General features: G+C 47.4%; 1 protein-coding gene across 1 annotated transcript in view; it reads left to right on the forward strand.

The window, feature by feature from the left end:
- The window catches only part of PTPN23 (protein tyrosine phosphatase non-receptor type 23), a 599643-nt gene that overhangs the window by 138730 nt on the left and 441064 nt on the right, over positions 1 to 19849 (forward strand). The window contains exon 7 of the mRNA XM_086941008.1: positions 12270 to 12350. Within this exon, the coding sequence (XP_086797134.1) occupies positions 12270 to 12350 (81 nt within the window). The remainder of the gene's footprint in view (positions 1 to 12269; positions 12351 to 19849) is intronic.

Consider the following 19849-nt stretch of genomic DNA (forward strand, 5'->3'; position numbering starts at 1 on the left):
CCTTGTGTTTCTCCCATTCTCTAGTATTTCTCTCTTTCTCTCACCCCTCCTCTTTTCCTTCTAAGTCTCTCTCATTCTTTGCCTTTGTCCTTCTCCCCCTCTCTCCATTCATCCTTTCTTTTTCGCTCTCATTTTCTATGCCCCTCATTCTCTCTCAATCAATCTTACGTGTTCACCCTCTCTGTCCCTCTTCAGCATTCCTTTTCTCTCTCTCTCACTGTTCTCTCTCGCTTTCTTCTGTTTCTAAATCATCTTCTGTTTTTCCCTCACTCTTTATTACACGTTTTCTCTTCCTCTGTCCTTCCCAAGCTCTCTGTCACTGTATGCACTCTCTCTTACCCTGTCCATTCATCCATCCATCCAGCCAGCCATGCCACACAATTTCACTCTACTGAATACAACACACACTGCGCCAAAGGTAAGCCCGTCTACGCCCGTCCGCGCCTGGACCACGCCCAGCGCCAGACCCCCTGCCCCTCGCGCCGCCCAGCCCTCTCGCATTACCTATGATGCCGCCGCCCTCCTAGCCCTTAACCCCGGTCGCGCCCCCAACTGCGTCCAAGCAGCTCCTGGACTCACCCATGGACCTTTCTCCTGCTACTCCTGCAAATTCAGCGGCACCGACAACATCTCCGCTACGACCACACCACAGATTCCCGACCCCAACCACCTACAATGCATCCTCCTCAACACCCGCTTGGTCCACAGACACGCCATTGACCTATGGAATCTACTAGACACCATCTCTCCAGACATCGCCTTCCTAACGGAAACATGGATGAACGCTTCCTCCGCCCCAGACATCACCATTGCCATCCCTGAAGACTATAAGATCACTCGCAAAGACCGCACCGGCCACACAGGAGGAGGAATCGCTATTGTCCATAAGAAATCAATCCGCATATCAACCAGCTCTGACGCCAACCTCGCCAACTCCGAACACCTTCACTTCCAGATCCACATCGACCCCAAGACCACACTCAGAGGCACCCTCCTCTACAGACCACCAGGACCCTGCGCAAAATTCAGTGAAGACATCACAGACTTCATCACTCCACACGCGCTCCCCTCCAAAGATTACATCCTTCTGGGAGACCTCAACTTTCACCTCGAAAAGATCAACGACCGCAACACCACCACCCTCTTGGACAACCTCGCCAACCTCGGACTCAAACAACTGGTCACTTCCCCCACCCACATCGCAGGTCACACACTCGACCCCATTTTCACCTCCAGCAATCATGTCTCCTTCAGCCACACTACGGATCTCCTCTGGACTGACCACAGCTGCGTTCACTTCACCTACAACAAGCCAAAACCCATCAACCACCTCCAACCAACTCTGCAAAGAAACTGGAACAAAATCACCACCGACCAGATCTCCTCATCGCTCCTCCTAAACACCCCAGCCCACTCTTCTAACCCAAACCAAGTCGCCCCCAACCTCACCCTATGGTTATCCAACACCGCCGACACCCTAGCACCACTGAAAAAACGTCAAAGCAAACCTGGCAACAAGAAGGCCTCATGGTTCAACGATGATCTTAAGAAGTCCAAGAAACTCTGCCGCTCCCTTGAAAAGGCCTGGAAAAAAGACCCAACCACTAGCACCAAGGACGCCTTCAAAAACGCCACCCGCACTCACCACCAACTAATCCGAAAGGCCAAGAAAACAGCATTCAAGGATCGACTTGACAACAACGCCCACAACAGCAAGGAACTTTTCAACATCGTCAAGGAATTTTCCAATCCCTCGGCCAACTCCAACGACATCACCCCCTCTCAAGCCCTCTGCGACTCCCTAGCCTCATTCTTCCACAACAAGATTGCAGATATCCACAACAGCTTCGACAACCAACCCGGAGACCAACCCACCCAACCATATGCTGAACATTCTCCCCCCGTGAACACCCTTAACGACTGGAACCCAATCTCCACTGAGGACACCATCCGCCTGATGAACTCCATCCACTCAGGATCCCCCACAGACCCATGTCCTCACCACATCTTCAACAAAGCTGACTCCGTCATAGCACCGCACCTCCGAGACGTCATCAACTGCTCCTTCAACTCCGCCACCTTCCCGGAAAACTGGAAACACGCTGAACTCACCGCCCTTCTGAAAAAACCCACAGCGGACCCCACCGAACTCAAAAATTACCGCCCCATTTCGCTCCTCCCATTCCCGGCCAAAGTAATCGAGAAAGCTGTCAACAACCAGCTCGCCGCTTTCCTCGAGCCAACAAATCCCTCGACTCCTCTCAGTCCGGCTTCCGAGCAAAACACAGCACTGAGACCGCCCTCATCGCAGCAACAGACGACATTCGAACTCTACTGGACAATGGAGACACAGTCGCCCTCATCCTCCTCGACCTCTCTGCAGCATTCGACACAGTCTGCCACAGCACCCTTTTACAACGCCTCAGCAACATCGGAATACAAGGAAAAGCACTCGAATGGATCACCTCGTTCCTCACCGGAAGAACCCAGAGAGTCCGCCTTCCACCATTCAAGTCCGAGGCCACTGAAGTCATCTGTGGCGTCCCACAAGGATCCTCACTCAGCCCCACCCTCTTCAACGTATACATGAGCCCCCTCGCGGCCATCGCCCGCCAACACAACCTCAACATCATCTCCTACGCGGATGACACTCAACTAATCCTTTCTCTCACCAATGACCCCAGCAACGCCAAAACTAACCTACACGAAGGAATGAAAGAAGTTGCCGAATGGATGAAACACAGCCGTCTGAAACTGAACTCAGATAAAACAGAAGTCCTCATCTTAGGTACATCCCCCTCTGCATGGGACGACTCTTGGTGGCCGGAAGCCCTTGGAAAAGCACCCATCCCGACAGACCACGCACGGAACCTAGGCGTCATCCTGGATTCTTCACTCTCAATGAACAGACAAGTCAGCGCCGTATCCTCATCCTGCTTCAACATTCTTCGCATGCTCAAAAAAACATTTCGCTGGATCCCCACCGAAACAAGGAAAACAGTCACCCATGCTCTGGTCACGAGCCGAATGGACTACGGAAACACCCTCTACGCAGGTACTACCGCTAAACTTCAGAAGAAACTCCAACGAATCCAAAACGCCTCAGCCAGGATCATATTAGACATCCCGCGCAACGAACACATCTCTGGTCACCTGAAAGACCTCCACTGGCTACCCGTCAATAAGAGAATCACTTTCCGACTGCTAACCCACGCACACAAATCACTCTACGACATCGGACCAGAATGCCTCAACTCACGACTGTCCTTCTACACCCCCTCCCGCCAACTACGTTCTTCCAGCCAAGCCCTCGCCACTGTACCTCGCATCAACAAGACCACCATGGGAGGCAGATCCTTCTCATACCTGGCTGCTAAAACATGGAACTCACTCCCCACTTACCTTTGCCTTACCCAGAACCACCTAGCATTCAGAAAGCAACTTAAAACGTGGATATTTGACAAGTAATCCTCCTCCCCTTCCTAAGCGCCTTGAGACCCTCTGGGTATGTAGTGCGCTATATAAATTCTATGACTTGACTTGACTTGACACTCCACACAATTCCACTCAGTGCCACATAATTACACGCCACATAATTACACTGCACTCAATGCAACATACTCTCCAAATACCACTCAGTGCCACATAATTACACGCCACATAATTTCACTGCACTCAATGCAACCTACACTCCAAATACCACTCCGTGCCACATAATTACATGCCACATAATTACACAGCAAGCAGTGCAACATACACTCCAACTACCACTCAGTGCCACATAATTACACACCACATAATTGCACTGCACTCGATGCAACATACACTCCAAATATCACTCAGTGCCACATAGTTATATGCAACATAATGACACTGCACTCAATGCACCATACACTCCAAATACCACTCAGTGCCATATAATTACACACCACATAATTACACTCTACTGAATGCAACACACACTCCACACAATAATAGTCAGTGCCTTATAATTATATGCTACATAATTACACTGCACTCAATGCAACATACACTCCGAACAATAACACTCAGTGCCACATAATTACACACCACACTATTACACTCTACTAAATACAACATACACTCCTCATAATACCAGTCAGTGCCACATAATTACAAGCAACATAATTACAGTCTACTCAATGCAACATGAATACACTCCATATAATACCACACAGTGCCACATAATTATATGCTACATAATTACACTGCACTCAATGCAACATACATTCCAAATACCACTCAGTGCCACATAATTACACTGCACAACATTACACTCTACTGAATACAACATACACTCCCCAGATTACCACTCAGTGCCACATAATTACACACCACATAATTACACTCTTCTCAATGCAACGTACATACACTCCACATAATACCACTCAGTGCCATATAATTACACACCTCATACTTACACTCTACTCAATGCAACATAAATAAACTTTATCTGTCTATCTATCGCCATCACTCTATCTATCTGTCTATCTATCTATCGCCCTCCCTCTATCTATCGCCCTCCCTCTATCTATCGCCCTCCCTCTATCTATTGCCCTCCCTCTATCTATCGCCCTCCCTCTATCTATCGCAACACCATAGCATCACTGAGCACCACCACAGCATCACTCGGGGGCACCACAACATCACTATGCGCTACCACAGCATCACTGAACGCCACAGCATCACTCGTCGCCACCACAACATCACTCTGCGCCACCACTGCATCAATCTGTGCAACTATTCAACAACAACTAGTTCAAATATGTTCTCTCAATGTTTTAAGCTTTATTACAAATGTCACAACAAAATGTTAATATTTCACTTCTGTTCTTGGATTTTGGTAACAATAAAATACAATGAACATAATCTTCACAAAAGTTATTTACAAAAGCTATTGCCATTATAAATTACAAAAACTTTTAGTTGCGTATTAATTATTAAAAAAATAAAAGCCATTTTTATTTATAATATCAATACATCTAAGTCACGTAAATACAACACATATTGCATTACAAATGCTATTGGTGTCACATTTGCAAAACTATTGGCATTGTAAATAACAAAGCTATTAATTTCGCTATTTTCAAAACCAACACATAAATAATTTGTCATATACAATACCAATTGCTCAAACTTTCCTAATAGAAGACCTATTGCATTGCAAATGCTTGTTCTGCATCTGAGCAGATGCCCCTGCACCACCCCAACCTGCCTTTTTAGGTCTCGTCTATTATATTCCGCAGGGAATAAATAAACGAGAGTATTGGGGGCAAACCAAGGTCTAAAACATCGCGGATTTCGTCGAGTGCATGTGCACATGCACGCGCTTTTTACCATTTGCTCTCTGAGCCGAGAGCTTCACTTCAAAGGCATCCAGTCCCCCGCCCCCTGCTTCACATTTTCCACGGCCGCCAGGCCGTGTCTCGCATTTCTCCTTCCCACCTCCCCACAGCAATGCCAAGAGCTTGTTTAAGGCAGGATCTTTCGGCTTCGCCAATGCTTGTTTCACAAGAGTTTATGCAGTGTTTTGTAGCTATGGAAACAACTGCAGATGTCTGATTCTACAGTCCTCGCCGTGAACACTGCTTCTTCCTGCCAAGATAGGAAAGTAAATGGTTTCTTTTGAAGATGGGAGTACCTACGGGTGCCCCTTTTCATTCACGATTAAAAATGTATAATTATAATGATACAATTTACAATCCTAGGAGAGTTCCAATAGCCAAACCAGACTGCTTGTATAAAAACGGAATTTACAAAGAAACTAGGCTGCTATGAAGAGATTTGTTTTATGCTCATGAACAAGCCACCTTTTTTGATGTCCGCTACGGATGGCCATAGTTCATCCGTGTTTACCCTCGTAACTTTCAATGCAACCCCCCCCACCCCTTTCATTCGGCCGCCACGGGCGGCAAGCATAACAGCGATCTCGCCAGCACCTCCATAGCACTGCCTTTATTCATGGTGTAAACACAGCTGCCATCATTACAGATCAATCAAACCCAGTCAGCCTGGATGCCTCTGAATCTCACTGAGTGAACCCCGTCCAAGTTGTTTGCCTCTGTGCCTTCACTGTTTTACATCAAAAAAAGCACATAGCCTGGCGTGTCTCTGCAGTATTTGGATCTGGGCTGCGCCTTGCGTGTTGTCTTCAGGCACCAGTACCACTTCCACCCCAGGTAACAGATTGATCCAGGCAGACGCTGGTAGAGCGGACAGCGCCTTTGATTTAACATTGCCTGCCCTCGCCAACAGCTGACAAGTATAGTGCCTCCGTCCACGACCCCTCGCAGTGCTCTCTGTACTGTGGGAGGGTCATCAAGCAGCACGTTGTGTTGCGGTAGCACCCTGCAGCTTCTGGAGTCCTGTGGACGGGCAACCCATCTCCCTCTCAACAGGCTACAATCAAAGTCCCCGGCTCCATTGAGCTCCGGTAAAGAGGTGAGCTGTGCTCTTGCAGGGGCTTGAGAAATAGTTCTTCAGAATAAGACAGTTCATTTTGTTTACAAATATAAATGGCTGTCACTAGTTTCCTGTAGAAAACACAAATATGCACACCCTCTTAATGTGCTAGTGTAGTTACGAGCAATTGAAGATGTATTGCATAGAATATTAAACTGATTTAAGTCTAGTTCAGTAAAATCTCAGCCCGCAAGTTTTTCCATTTAAATAGCTTCTGCCTGACTATGTTCACTCAATTAAAAACATTATTACAGGGCAGCAATGAAAACCACTCCGAGACCAGCGACCTGCAGTTTGCACTTCCTGAACTCCATCTATTGATAGAGCTACCACTGCAGAATCCTGCACTGTAGAAATCTCTGTGGGCTAGTTTCATTTGTGCAGCTACAATTATTAATTAGCAAGTGTTCCTTTGGAAACGACAACTGGCACCACTGGGGACAAGGCAGACAGAGCCATTCTTATGGGGGTACCCCCTCCCATCTCCCTTAGCAGCGTGTGCATCCGCCTAATCCAGCTCTTTCCTCTCTGCTGAAACAGACAGCAGGCGCCAGTGGGCAACAACATAGACTGAGACATCCTGCTTGACGATAGGTTTGTCAATTACGTGTTAACACCAAACTGACCAGAGGCGCCAGGAGAGCACAAGCTAGACAGACATCCGCCTTTATTGATGTCCTTAATTCATGGTTTACTCGGGACATTTTGAACCAGCAAAAACATGTACTTTTTAAAGGATACTGTCTTAAACAGTATTATTAGTGTGGTCACATTTTATTATAAACATGGGGGAATACTTTCAGCCTTTCACTATATTGAAATTAAAGTCGGCATGAAAGCACATTTAACAGTATTTCGTTTTTAAATATGGCATTTCAATTTAGCAACTTTAAACCGTTCATGATGTAAAACATCACACACTGCAATAGCTTATAGTCTCTCTGGTTCTCTATCTCTTCCTTCTCTAATTCTCGTTATACTGAAATAGCTACTATTTTGGAGGCTCTCACCCCTTTATCTGCGTTGCTTTCAAAAACATACTGCCATTCCACGTCTTGCTGTCTCTGTATCACCCGCCACATTTTGAGATATGGTGACTTTTTAATTCTAATTTTCCACTATCCTCTTTCAGTACATTATTTTTCACTCTACATTCTTCCTCACACACCACCACATTATCACCCAGCACCACCACATTATCTCCCAGCACCACACCAGCACCACTCAGCACCACCACAGCACCACTCAGCACCACCACAGCACCACTCAGCACCACCACATTAGCACTCAGCACCACCACAGCACCACTCAGCACCACCACAGCACCACTCAGCACCCCACATTATCACTCAGCACCACCACATTATCACTCAGCACCACCACAGCACCACTCAGCACCACCACAGCACCCCCCAGCATCACTCCGATCACCACAGCATCACTCCGCACCACCCCAGCATCACTCCGCACCACCCCAGCATCACTCAGCACCACCCTAGCATCACTCAGCACCACCCTAGCATCACTCAGCACCACCCCAGCATCACTCAGCACCACCCCAGCATCACTCAGCACCACCCCAGCACACCCAGCACCACCACAGCACCACTCAGCACCATGAACAGCATCACTCCGCACCACCACAGCACCACTCAGCACTACCACAGCACCACTCAGCACCACCACAGCACCCCCAGCATCACTCAGCACCACCCCAGCATCACTCAGCACCACCCCAGCATCACTCAGCACCACCCCAGCATCACTCAGCACCACCCCAGCACCACTCAGCACCACCCCAGCACCACTCAGCACCACCCCAGCACCACTCGGCACCACTCCAGCATCACTTGGCACCCCCACAGCATCACTTGGCACTACCACAGCATCACTTGGCACCACCACAGCATCACTCAGCACCACCACAGCATCACTCAGCACCACCCCAGCATCACTCAGCACCACCCCAGCACCACTCGGCACCACCACAGCATCACTCGGCACCCCACAGCATCACTCGGCACCACCACAGCATCACTCAGCAGCACCACTCAGCACCACCACAGCACCACTCAGCGCTACCACAGCACCACTCAGCACCACCACAGCATCCCCCCAGCATCACTCATCACCACCCCAGCATCACTCATCACCACCCCAGCATCACTCATCACCACCCCAGCATCACTCATCACCACCCCAGCATCACTCAGCATCACTCAGCACCACCCCAGCACCTCTCGACACCACCACAGCATCACTCAGCGCTACCACAGCATCACTCAGCGCCACCACAGCACCACTCGGCACCACCACAGCATCACTCAACACCACCACAGCACCACCACAGCACCACTCAGCACCACCACAGCACCACTCAGCACCACCGCTGCACAACTCAGCACACCCCAGCACCACCCCAGCACCACCCCAGCACCACTCAGCACAACCACAGCACCACTCAGCACCACCGCAGCACCACTCAGCACCACCGCATCATCACTCAGCACCACCGCATCATCACTCAGCACCACCACAGCACCACCACATTATCACTCAGCACCACCACATTATCACTCGGCACCACCACAGCATCACTCAGCACCACCACATTATCACTCAGCACCACCACAGCACCACTCAGCACCACCACATTATCACTCAGCACCACCACAGCACCGCTCAGCACCACCACAGCACCACCACAGCACCGCTCCACGACCGCATCACTCAGCACCACGACCGCATCACTCAGCACCACGACAGCATCACTCAGCACCACCACAGCATTACTCAGCACCGCCACAGCACCACTCAGCACCACTCAGCACCACCACAGCACCACCACAGCATCACTCAGCGCCACCCCAGCAACAATCTGTGCAACCATTCAACAACAACTGGTTTGAATATGTTCTCTCAATGTTTCAAGCTTTATTACAAATGTCACATAAAGATGTTAATATTTCACTTCTATTCTTGGACTTTCGTCACATTAAAATACACTGAAAATAATCTTCACAAAAGTTATTTACAAAAGTTTAAGCTATTGCCATTATAAATTACAATCACTTTTATTTAAGTATTAATAATTTATAAAAATTAAAAGCCATTCTTATTTGTAATATCAATAATCAATACATCTAAGTCACGTAAATACTAAACATGTTGCAGTACAAATGCTATAGGTGTCACATTTGCGAAAGTTATAACTATTGGCATTGTAAATGACAAAGCTATTAATTTAGCTATTTTCAAAACCACCACATGAATAAAAAAATTGTCATTTACAAGACCAATAGCTCAAACTTTCCTAATGCGAGACCTATTGCATTGTAAATGCTTGTTTTGTTAAAATGTCTATATTTACTTCTGCCTAGTCCCAGGTGAATCCATGTACACCTGCGTACACAGCCAGATAGGGGTAGTTTCTTTTTTATTTAGCTAATCATCGTGATCCTGGAACAGTTTGAATTGTTTTAACACCTACACATATATTGTATTTTAAAGTCAAAGTTTGACCGTAACCCTAAAGTCCAGTTTCCACTGGAATGTTCTGAATCATTGGGGATCTTTGGCTGCTCTCAGTCCCATGGGTACATCTTATGGGCGCAACTGGTCATATTCGAGATGTAGACCCCTAAAGTTTGGCATCCTTGTTGAATCCCATAGTTAGTGCTACTCACTATTATATTGTCTGTCATTGAAGAACATTGAGCCAAACTGGGTCCATAAATGGTCCTAGTACGGAACTATATCTGACTTGTTGCCAAATACCCTGTCCTGTATAACATATTGAACGGGACACAGAGACATTTACCATCTTAAAATATTTACCATGGGGTTTATTTTGATAAGAACCTTGCGTTTTTGGGTGGCAGTGTTTTGGTGAATGGATCTTACTACTTTGTTTCTGCTCAATCCTTGGCAGCTGGGATTCAGGCTACATTGTGCTCCTTTCACCTGTTACCTCTGCAAACAGAGTTTGTTTATAAGTAAAATAGTAAACCAGGTGAATTCCGAAGTCTTCAGAGTTCACATGAGCGCAGTCCCTTAGGATAGCATCAGCCATTATCATAGAACATCTAGCATGTAAAGGCTGTAAATATATTTGAGGGTCCTCTGTGCCCCCCAAAAATGCTAAAATTGTATGCTTTTCGTCATGTACATAAACGCTTCTTTTTACATAGCTTGATGCAAGTTACCAGTAAATAAAAGTGCAATTCTTCTTCAGTAGTAGCGGTTGGACTTCGAGTTTGCAAGCTTATTACCGGCCAGCTATATGCCCTCTCATGTCCTAGAGTAAGGCCTGACTGCTCTACTTTACATACCCTGGAGAGAAGTGCAGAAAGGGAGTAAATTAACTCTTCAGTTGAAGCACAGTGGTATCGGTGGTCCTGTGTACCACTAGTAAATTTTGTTTCCCACACAGGATATTCTTCAGTAAACACGGTGTTATGAAACCCAATGTACCCCAATATAGGCCTAAGTAGTTACTGTAGTTAAACAACCTTTTACCTACATCTGTTCTACGTAACCGGTCTGGCGCTGACCTTTTAGCTAGTAAGGTGCTACAGGACTGTCGTGTGGTTTTCTCCGAAAACTAGCCTCATATATTATGCATCAGGGTTCTCAGAATCACAGAAGGATTACCATCTTCTGCATAATAGCTCTTTATAAGGGTCACCTCTATCGTCATCCTTGCCAAGTATGCCCATCGTACACTTCTAGGTAGAACTTCTGAGGGTACCTTTCGAGTATATATGCACTGCATCTTCACTGGGAAAACCAGAGGAGAAAAAGACTTCCATGCTGACACACTGACGTGAGACACTGAGGTTCCTGCAAACAGACACTCCAGCACACAGTGGTCTGACATCCCTCGCGGGGTGTCCAACTAGTAACGAAGACAGGGTCCTTCGCTCTCCCACATCAGGTACTGGGGTTGACTGTATACTAAGTGGATTCTTGGCTTTACACCTAGATACATGCTAGGTACTTTTAGGTACATCTAGTTAGGGTTTGCATCATAGGAGTACACATTATTACTGTCATGTATTCATATGCCTGCATGTATTGATTTTTTTAGCACTATGGTAGAAATCTACCGTTTCTTTAGTCTGCTGGTGCTTATAACCGTATATATCAGTTTCTGTCTTATGGTTGTTGCAGCACACATATTTTATACTAGAATGAAGCTGGTTCAATAAATGCTTATTGAAAACATCCCCATCATTTATTCTGTGTATCACTCTGAGACAAAGTAAGCGCGAGTGACTGAGCGCAAAGTACTGCACTGTTTCCACGATCCCTGAGGGGTCAGGGTTGTCATGTTCAATAGTTGCCAGAAGCCATTCGCTCCTTGTTAAGAAGGGCTAATAGTGGCACTGTGAGCTAGCTGGGCTAACAGACTAACATATCCTTCGGGGGTGTCCGAAATAAGTCTGAACACCAGTCCCTAAGTTTAAGTTGTCTAAACGCGCAGATCCTATATAGATGGAACTACGAGACAACTGACTATCCGAGCACCCTGCAAAGAAGTCTCATAGATGCACAGAGCCTTACAAATGAGCTTGATGCAGAGAGCCTTACAAATGAGCTATCTGTCTCTGTAATGAGAATGTGGGGTAATGGTGACACTTAGTGCCTTCAGTCTACTGGCAGAGAAAATAAATTGCAATTGCGGTGGCACTGGTAGTGAAAGTAACTATTAAAATGCCCATATGTCATAGTGACCCACCCAATGCTTTGCCTGTGGTTTTCAATGTATATATTTAACTTGGCAGGGACAAGCTCAGGAGTGTCTCTTGGAGAAGTCGATGCTGGACAATCGGAAGAACTTTCTGGTGGCCAGGATCAGCGCCCAGGTGAGTGCATTCCTTCTGAAAACAATGTGTCCCATTAGGGGTATCCTAATTTTATATCCACTATCTCCCCGTAAATACATAACCTCCGAATACTTTTAAAAAACAAAACGCACCTTCCAAGTATGAATAACTTTATTAAAAACCTTCTTTCACTGTATTGCAACCCCTTTATTGAACAGGCATTGGAAAAGACAAAAAGGGCTCACCTTTGTAACCATCTGGCTTTGCTAGTACCTTTTAACCATGATGTTCATCATTCCCTGATGCTGTACAGCATGGCTAAAAAAGAGGGAAAAAAGTCTATTGTGTCATTTTGTAGGCATGCCACAACGTATGCATCCGCTTATAACATGTTACATCCAATTTTGTTTTCATTTTATTTGCCAATTCAATTTACATCACAAATAAGACAAATGCACAAAATGGGGATGAACATGGGGGCAGGAAACGACACAGGAGGCCAGTGGGACCGGCAGCAATGCTGGTGGCTGAAAGCAACACAGAGTATGTGAGAGAAGCAAAACAGGGTGGGGGTGAGGGGAGGCAGCACAGAAGGCATGAGGGGTAATTAATGAGTGAGATGGAGAGCACCGTAGAGGGTGTGGGAGGAATGCAGAATGGTGCTCAGAGAGGGTAGAGGCACATCAGAGTGGGGTGTGCATCACAGGGGGGCTGGGGAGAGGAGCGCAAGAGGCAAAGAGAAACACACAGCTAGAAAAACTTGTACTATTAGGGAGTGCATGAGCAAGAAGAAAAATGTAGCACCAGAAAAGGTGAGCAATTTATGGACACAGTAATGTGCCCATGCTCCAGGGGAGGGACAAACATAACCGAGGTAGGAAAGCCCGCACGCTAACAAAAAAGAAACAAGCAAATAAGTGGGTCAATGATACCAACCAATGGTAAGCCGTTTGGTGGGGTCTAAGCCCACTGTAAGATAACAATACATCTCATAACATACAGCACATGTGCTGTCTAGTAGACAAGAGCTCAAGAAAAAAATAATAATAATGGGAAGATAAATAAGGGCAGCAACCCATAACCAAGCAATTGAGTAGTGAGTTTAAGGGATCCAGGGTTCTTCAGAGTGTCGAAATATAGTGTTATTAGCCTCTATTGATCTGCATGTATGTCAATTATAGAGTAAGAAACAAGACCGTAGAGATGAGTGAATAGATGCACCTAACTCCTTGTTGCTACTGTGCAATATCTTCATAGTGAACATTTTTAAGCGGCAGCAGTGGCTGATTTATCCCAGTAGGGATTAACAAGTACTCCGAATGAGCCCACTAGACTTTTGGTTCTAATGTGCCCATAGTTTACAGAGAGCTATAGAGCCTAAGTCTTCAATTTTGTCAAAAACACCCTCTTCACATTTAGAATTCAAAAGAATTGTCTCCCAAAAGGAAAAGAAGAAATAGTATGATTGAGCTAATGTTTTGAAGCAGAGAATGTTGAGATCTAGTTGAGCTATTCTAAAACTCTACAGAGACGAAAAGAACACAACGATAGTCGGGTCTTGAATTTTGCATTGCTTTCTAAAATATCTAATGGCCTCTGAGAGGTTAACATCCAAGATGGGTATTAGAAGTTCGAGTAATATGTAGACTCGTAGTGTGCCCTCTTGTTTGAGGAGAATCTCTGATACACAAGAAGAGTGTTTGGAGAGGGATTATATTTATGAGGTGCCCTTTCCTCATTGAAAGTGACTTTTAAATTCAGGACCATATTGTATCCAGAGACCTAATCCTAGAATGTTGAATTTTCAGCTGGTGTATCCAGAGGACTAGTGTTTCCTAGAAGTGACCACAAAGAGGCATCTTGGCAACTAGTACTCATATTAAATTCCGAGTATATTGAGATGGTCTGTGTGTGTGCTGACAGTTCAGTAGACTATTTGTTGGAATACGCATCAAATGTATTTGCATCCTGGGTCTTAAACAGATGTTTATCAATTAATTCAAACCATACAACTTTTATGAATGCTTCTGATGGTCAAATGACTCTACCGCGTGGGTCCTAACCCTGGTTTCATATCTTAACCACCGTCGTATGTGCATGTTTAAAGTAACTTGTGCATAATATTCGGGGTGGGCTCAAGTAGGATTGGGTCCCATGCTTCCAATAATTGTGAGTGTCTCAGTTGTACAATCAACTACCTCAATGGTGTACACTCCGCTTCGGTCCACTTGTGAGATTCCTGCAACCCAACATTTCTGGCAGGTGGTAATGATGACCTCTGTTAAGAAGCTATGCAAGTTTCACTAACACAATGCCAAATTAGCGAACTTGTTTCCATATTTTGTTCATTTGGATCTTGATATCAGACTTGGCTTAGTCTACGGTCTTTTTTCCTCTCAGCTTCGTGAGAATGTCTGTGGTTTTTTCCCATTATGGTGGAATTAGGGCCCAAGACTGTGTGGAAGAATCCAGCATTATCTCACTTACATTTGTGGCACTCATACCTGACCACTGATTTGTTCCTTGGGGTCATATATGTTTAGTGAAGAAAGTTAAAATGAATCCATTTGGTTTGTGTGCTCTGCGACAGCTTAGGAGTCAAATTCTTTAAGTATATTTTTATTTGCATTTGGGGCCATCCGTACCTCTAGCACGCATGTCTGTGAGATTTGAGAGCGTTTAAACACCTTGAATAGGGAACAAAATAAACAATCCACCCCACCCCCTTGCCGTAACAACCGCTGACAGTACTTGGCTCAGAAAGAATAATGAGCCTTCCCTCACCAATGGTAAATAATTCAGGTTTCCAACTCTGCCTCTGGCCCTTGCTGGATCATGAAATATCATCTATCCAATTTGGCTTCATCTAAAATGTCAGTGTTTGCAGCTTTTTAGGGCAAGTAAGTTCTTTATAGTCAGAGCTAAATAAATCTTGCAGGCGGCCTCATTTTATGGATAATTCTTTTTTCCCTGCGCTGCAGTAGAGAGCTTCACATGTCCCTCGATTCACCAAAGTTTCCCCAGCCATTTCTGGTCTGAGGGTCAAGAATTACCGCCCCATCTCGCTCCTCCCGTTTCCAGCCAAAGTCATCGAGAAGACCGTCAACAAGCAGCTGGCCGCCTTCCTTGAGACGAATGGATCCCTCGACCCCTCACAGTCTGGCTTCCGAGCCAACCACAGCACCAAGACCGCCCTCATCGCCGCCACCGATGACATCCGAGCCCTGATGGACAAGGGAGAAACAGCGGCCCTCATCCTCCTAGACCTCTCCGCTGCATTCGACACTGTCTGCCACCGCACCCTAGTACAGCGCCTCAGCAACGTCGGAATCCAGGAGAAGGCTCTGGAATGGATCATCTCCTTCCTCGACGGAAGAACACAGAGAGTCCGCCTACCACCGTACAAGTCAGAGGCCACCGAAGTCATCTGCGGCGTCCCTCAAGGATCCTCGCTGAGCCCCACCCTGTTCAACGTCTACATGAGCCCCCTCGCGGCCATCGCACGACAACACAACCTCAGCATAATCTCCTATGCCGACGACACCCAGCTGATCCTCTCCCTGACCAACGACCCCGCCGCCGCCAAAGCCAACCTGCACGAAGGGATGAAAGAGGTAGCCGAGTGGATGACGACCAGCCGCCTGAAACTGAACTCGGACAAGACGGAGGTCCTCATCCTGGGCTCCTCACCCTCCGCCTGGGACGACTCCTGGTGGCCTCCCGCCCTGGGCACCGCACCCAAACCGACAGACCACGCACGAAACCTGGGCTTCATCCTGGACTCCTCCCTCTCCATGACCAGACAAGTCAACAACGTCTCCTCGGCGTGCTTCAACATCCTACGCATGCTACGGAAGATCTTCTGGTGGATCCCCACCGAGACCAGGAAGACCGTCACCCAGGCCCTCGTCACTAGTCGACTGGACTACGGCAACGCCCTCTACGCCGGTACCACCGCCAAGCTCCAGAAGAGACTCCAGCGGATCCAGAACGCCTCAGCCAGACTCATCCTCGACATCCCACGAACCAGCCACATCTCCGGACATCTGAGAGACCTACATTGGCTCCCCGTCAACAAAAGAATCACCTTCCGCCTCCTCACCCACGCACACAAAGCCCTACACGACCAAGGCCCGAGCTACCTCAACAACCGAATCAACTTCTACGCTCCCAAACGCCACCTCCGATCAGCCAACCACGCCCTCGCCGCCGTCCCCCGCATCCGAAGAGCGACTACAGGAGGAAGGTCCTTCTCCTACCTGGCCGCCAAGACCTGGAACTCCCTCCCGACCGACCTGCGCCTGACCCAAGACCACATCTCCTTCAGGAAGAAGCTGAAGACATGGCTGTTCGAGCAGTAGCGGCACCCCCCTCCCCCCAGCGCCTTGAGACCCTACGGGTAAGTAGTGCGCTCTATAAATGTCTTTGATTGAGGGCGGCTGTAGTTGCCCCAACTGCCCCAAGATAGACTGCTTGCCCTCCAATAACAGGCGGGAGTTAAAGTGCCCTAAGATCCATTTAGTGGTGGCATCTCAGTAATCTTACTTCAGGGTACTGAGCTAGTGTTGATTCAGTGATAGCCTGCATGTTTTGTCAAAATCATTGTTTGGGACAAGACCAGAGCACATGAGTCAGTGATCCCTTTCCCCCACAGCCCCTTCATAGCGCCAGGAGACTCCGTTAGGAGTGGCAGTTTGCGCTTTAGACAATCACTTTTCAGTTCATTCATTTCATTTCATTTCAGCAAAGCTATGCTCCTCCCACCTCCGCCAAGCGTAATTGGGTGTAGTGCCATATATAGAGTGGTTTCATGAGGGCTTTCCTTCCACTCTGCATGAAAGGAAAAATTGTTAGCTCACTCCATTACTCTCTCCATTGTTCCTGGTCCAGTGTTATTCCAAGTTCTTTTTCCCAAGAGCGCTGGGTTTTCTGTCAAGCTAAACACCCCATACCCCACTCCCATAACCCTCACCCCCCCCACCCCTCTAGTATTCAGTATTGTATACATTTGCGATATGGCACCTCTATCCCCCCTGCAGTCTATAAGGTATTTTTCAAAGTCGGCCAGTGGTCTGGTGGTGCCCTGTTTAATTTCAGGGATAAGTTGCCAGTGTCGCAATTGTATGACCCCCAACACTATTTATCAACAATTTAACATACTCACGTCTACAATAGCAATAATCGCAGATATGATAACTCATCTCTTTCCTTTGTTTCAAAACGATAGATGTACCCGTTGGTTGGGAGGGGTTTAATGATATAGTTCTTAATAAGTAGGGTTGCTTCCTAGACACCATTATTGTAATACAGATGTAATTTGCTGTATGTCTAAACACCGTCATGCATGATACTGAAACGTATTTGAAAGCTGCAACACACATACGTATATACACTCCTGTCCACCCCGCCCTGTTTGCTGCAGTACCGCATGGTGGTGTTGTTGTCCGTGAACACCTGCACTGCCTTCTCCTTGAGGGAGGGAAGGAATGCGTTCAGTGCCAGGCCAATCGCCTGAAGCTCCTACAGGTTGATGTGGAGCCCGGACTCCGCCGGAGACCAGACTCCCCTGATCTCCACCTCTACCAGGTGGCCTCACCATCACAGAAGTAATGCATCCGTCACCACCGTGAAATCTGGTTGGAGAAAGAAGAGGGATCTACCTCTGACCCAATCCTGGTTCAGTAACCACTACTGCAGTTGTTGCGCAGTTCCCTCCAAAATCAGGTGGGCACTCAGGGGAGGGGTGCACATCCATTACCAACCAGAGTACTTTTTCATCCGAACACCCACACTAAGTCTGCTGGGGCCATTGGGGTCATGGCCTGAACGACCAAGTTGGCGGATGCACTTCAAGTGTGCTCCCGGAGACCTCCTCTACCGTCTGACGTCATCCATTTTCTCTATGGCCCTAACCTTCTCTCTGAGACCTCTGCAGGCAGCCTCTTGGGGTGCTGTCTGCCGATTCCTGTGCTTGGCTGCCTGATGAAGCGGTGTTTGGCTAAGTATGGACCATCCAAACACCCCAAGTAGCCTTATCCCAATATGGCACCTGGGCTTTGTCTTCCGCAGTAAGAAGTGGCCACCTGGCCCTGACAGGCTCTTGAGGAACTGACTAGACCCATTCTACCTCCTAGACTGCTAGCACGGCGGTCCTTGCAGAAGTGCCTTATCCCTCACAGTCCAGGTCAGGCTCAACCGTTCCCTTTTCAGCGTGGTCAACACTGATTTATATTTGGCTGGGTCCACGCTGAGGTTTCATGATATGCAAAATAATGATGGGCTGGGATGCAGCCACGAGTAATTACCAGTGGCTAAGATTAATTCAAGCATTCCATCCATAATTTTTTTGTATACTTCCGTGTGTCCGCCTAATTAGGATTGGTATGCCCAGCCGTGGGTCCCTTGCACACTTTGCCACTGGAACCAAGCCTTACCTGGCTGATGAGCCCTAATAAGGGAGAAACTGGCCCGCCTTTCTTGGTTATTGTTCAGAGATGACCTGGTCTGGCAGTTCAGGTGCACTGTTCACTTTGGAGCAGATTCAGGACTGCTTTGCATATGGCTGGGTCCAAACTGAAGTGGCATGGTGTGCAAAATAATAATGGACTGGGATGCAGCTTGAGAAATTACCAGTGGCTAAGGTTAATTAAAGCATTCCATTAATCACTTTTTTATATTATTGAGTGTCACCCTAAGTGGGGCTGGGTGTGCCCAGACATGGGTCTCATGTGCACTGTGCTATTCAGACTAAGCTATACCTGGTGGATGAGCCCTTATAAGGGTGAAACCTGCCTGGGTTGCTTGTTGTTTGGTTCACAGATTACCTAGACTGGCAGTTTCGCTGAACTGTTATCCTTTGGGCGGGGCCAAAACTGATTTGCATATGGCTGGGTCCAAACTGAGGTGGCATGGTGTGCAAAATAATGATGTATTAGACTGCAGCTCTGAATTATTTTACCAGTGGCTGAAGTCAATTCAAGCATTTTGTCCATCATTTTTTTGTATACCTCACAAGGCCTGCAAATTCACGCGCACAGCCTTGCACCGGGAGACACTGCTTGGGTGGTGAGGGGGGATTGCACAACCTATGACTTTCTCAGGCCCACCTCCTCCAATCTCCTGAGTCGCATACTGCGGGCTGCAGGGGGGACATGTACTTCGATGTGACAGGAACCCATCTAGTCTCCAGGACTCATAACGCCGACTTGGCCACCCCCTTCTCCTTCCAGCCTGACCGTCCCCGGCTGCTCTCCCTGCCTGTCCTACAAATGCAGAGGCAAGCTGTACAGTCTGACGATGTGGCCTACCCATCACACCTTCAACAGGCGAAAACCATCCGCTCCAACCACTGTATAGCCAACCACTACTCCATTCTGCCCTTTGTCCTGAGACTGAGTAATATTATAATAGTGCAGTCTGTAGCAGGGGACAGTGTCATACCGCCTAATTGCTAGTACAACAACCCCTTGAAGTGCCATAAACAGGCACCTTTCCACCACACACAGGCGCCGCCAATCTACCAAAGTAACATAATGGGG

The sequence above is a fragment of the Lissotriton vulgaris genome, chromosome 10 (genome assembly GCF_964263255.1).
Source record: "Lissotriton vulgaris chromosome 10, aLisVul1.2, whole genome shotgun sequence".
Taxonomy (NCBI): domain Eukaryota; kingdom Metazoa; phylum Chordata; class Amphibia; order Caudata; family Salamandridae; genus Lissotriton; species Lissotriton vulgaris.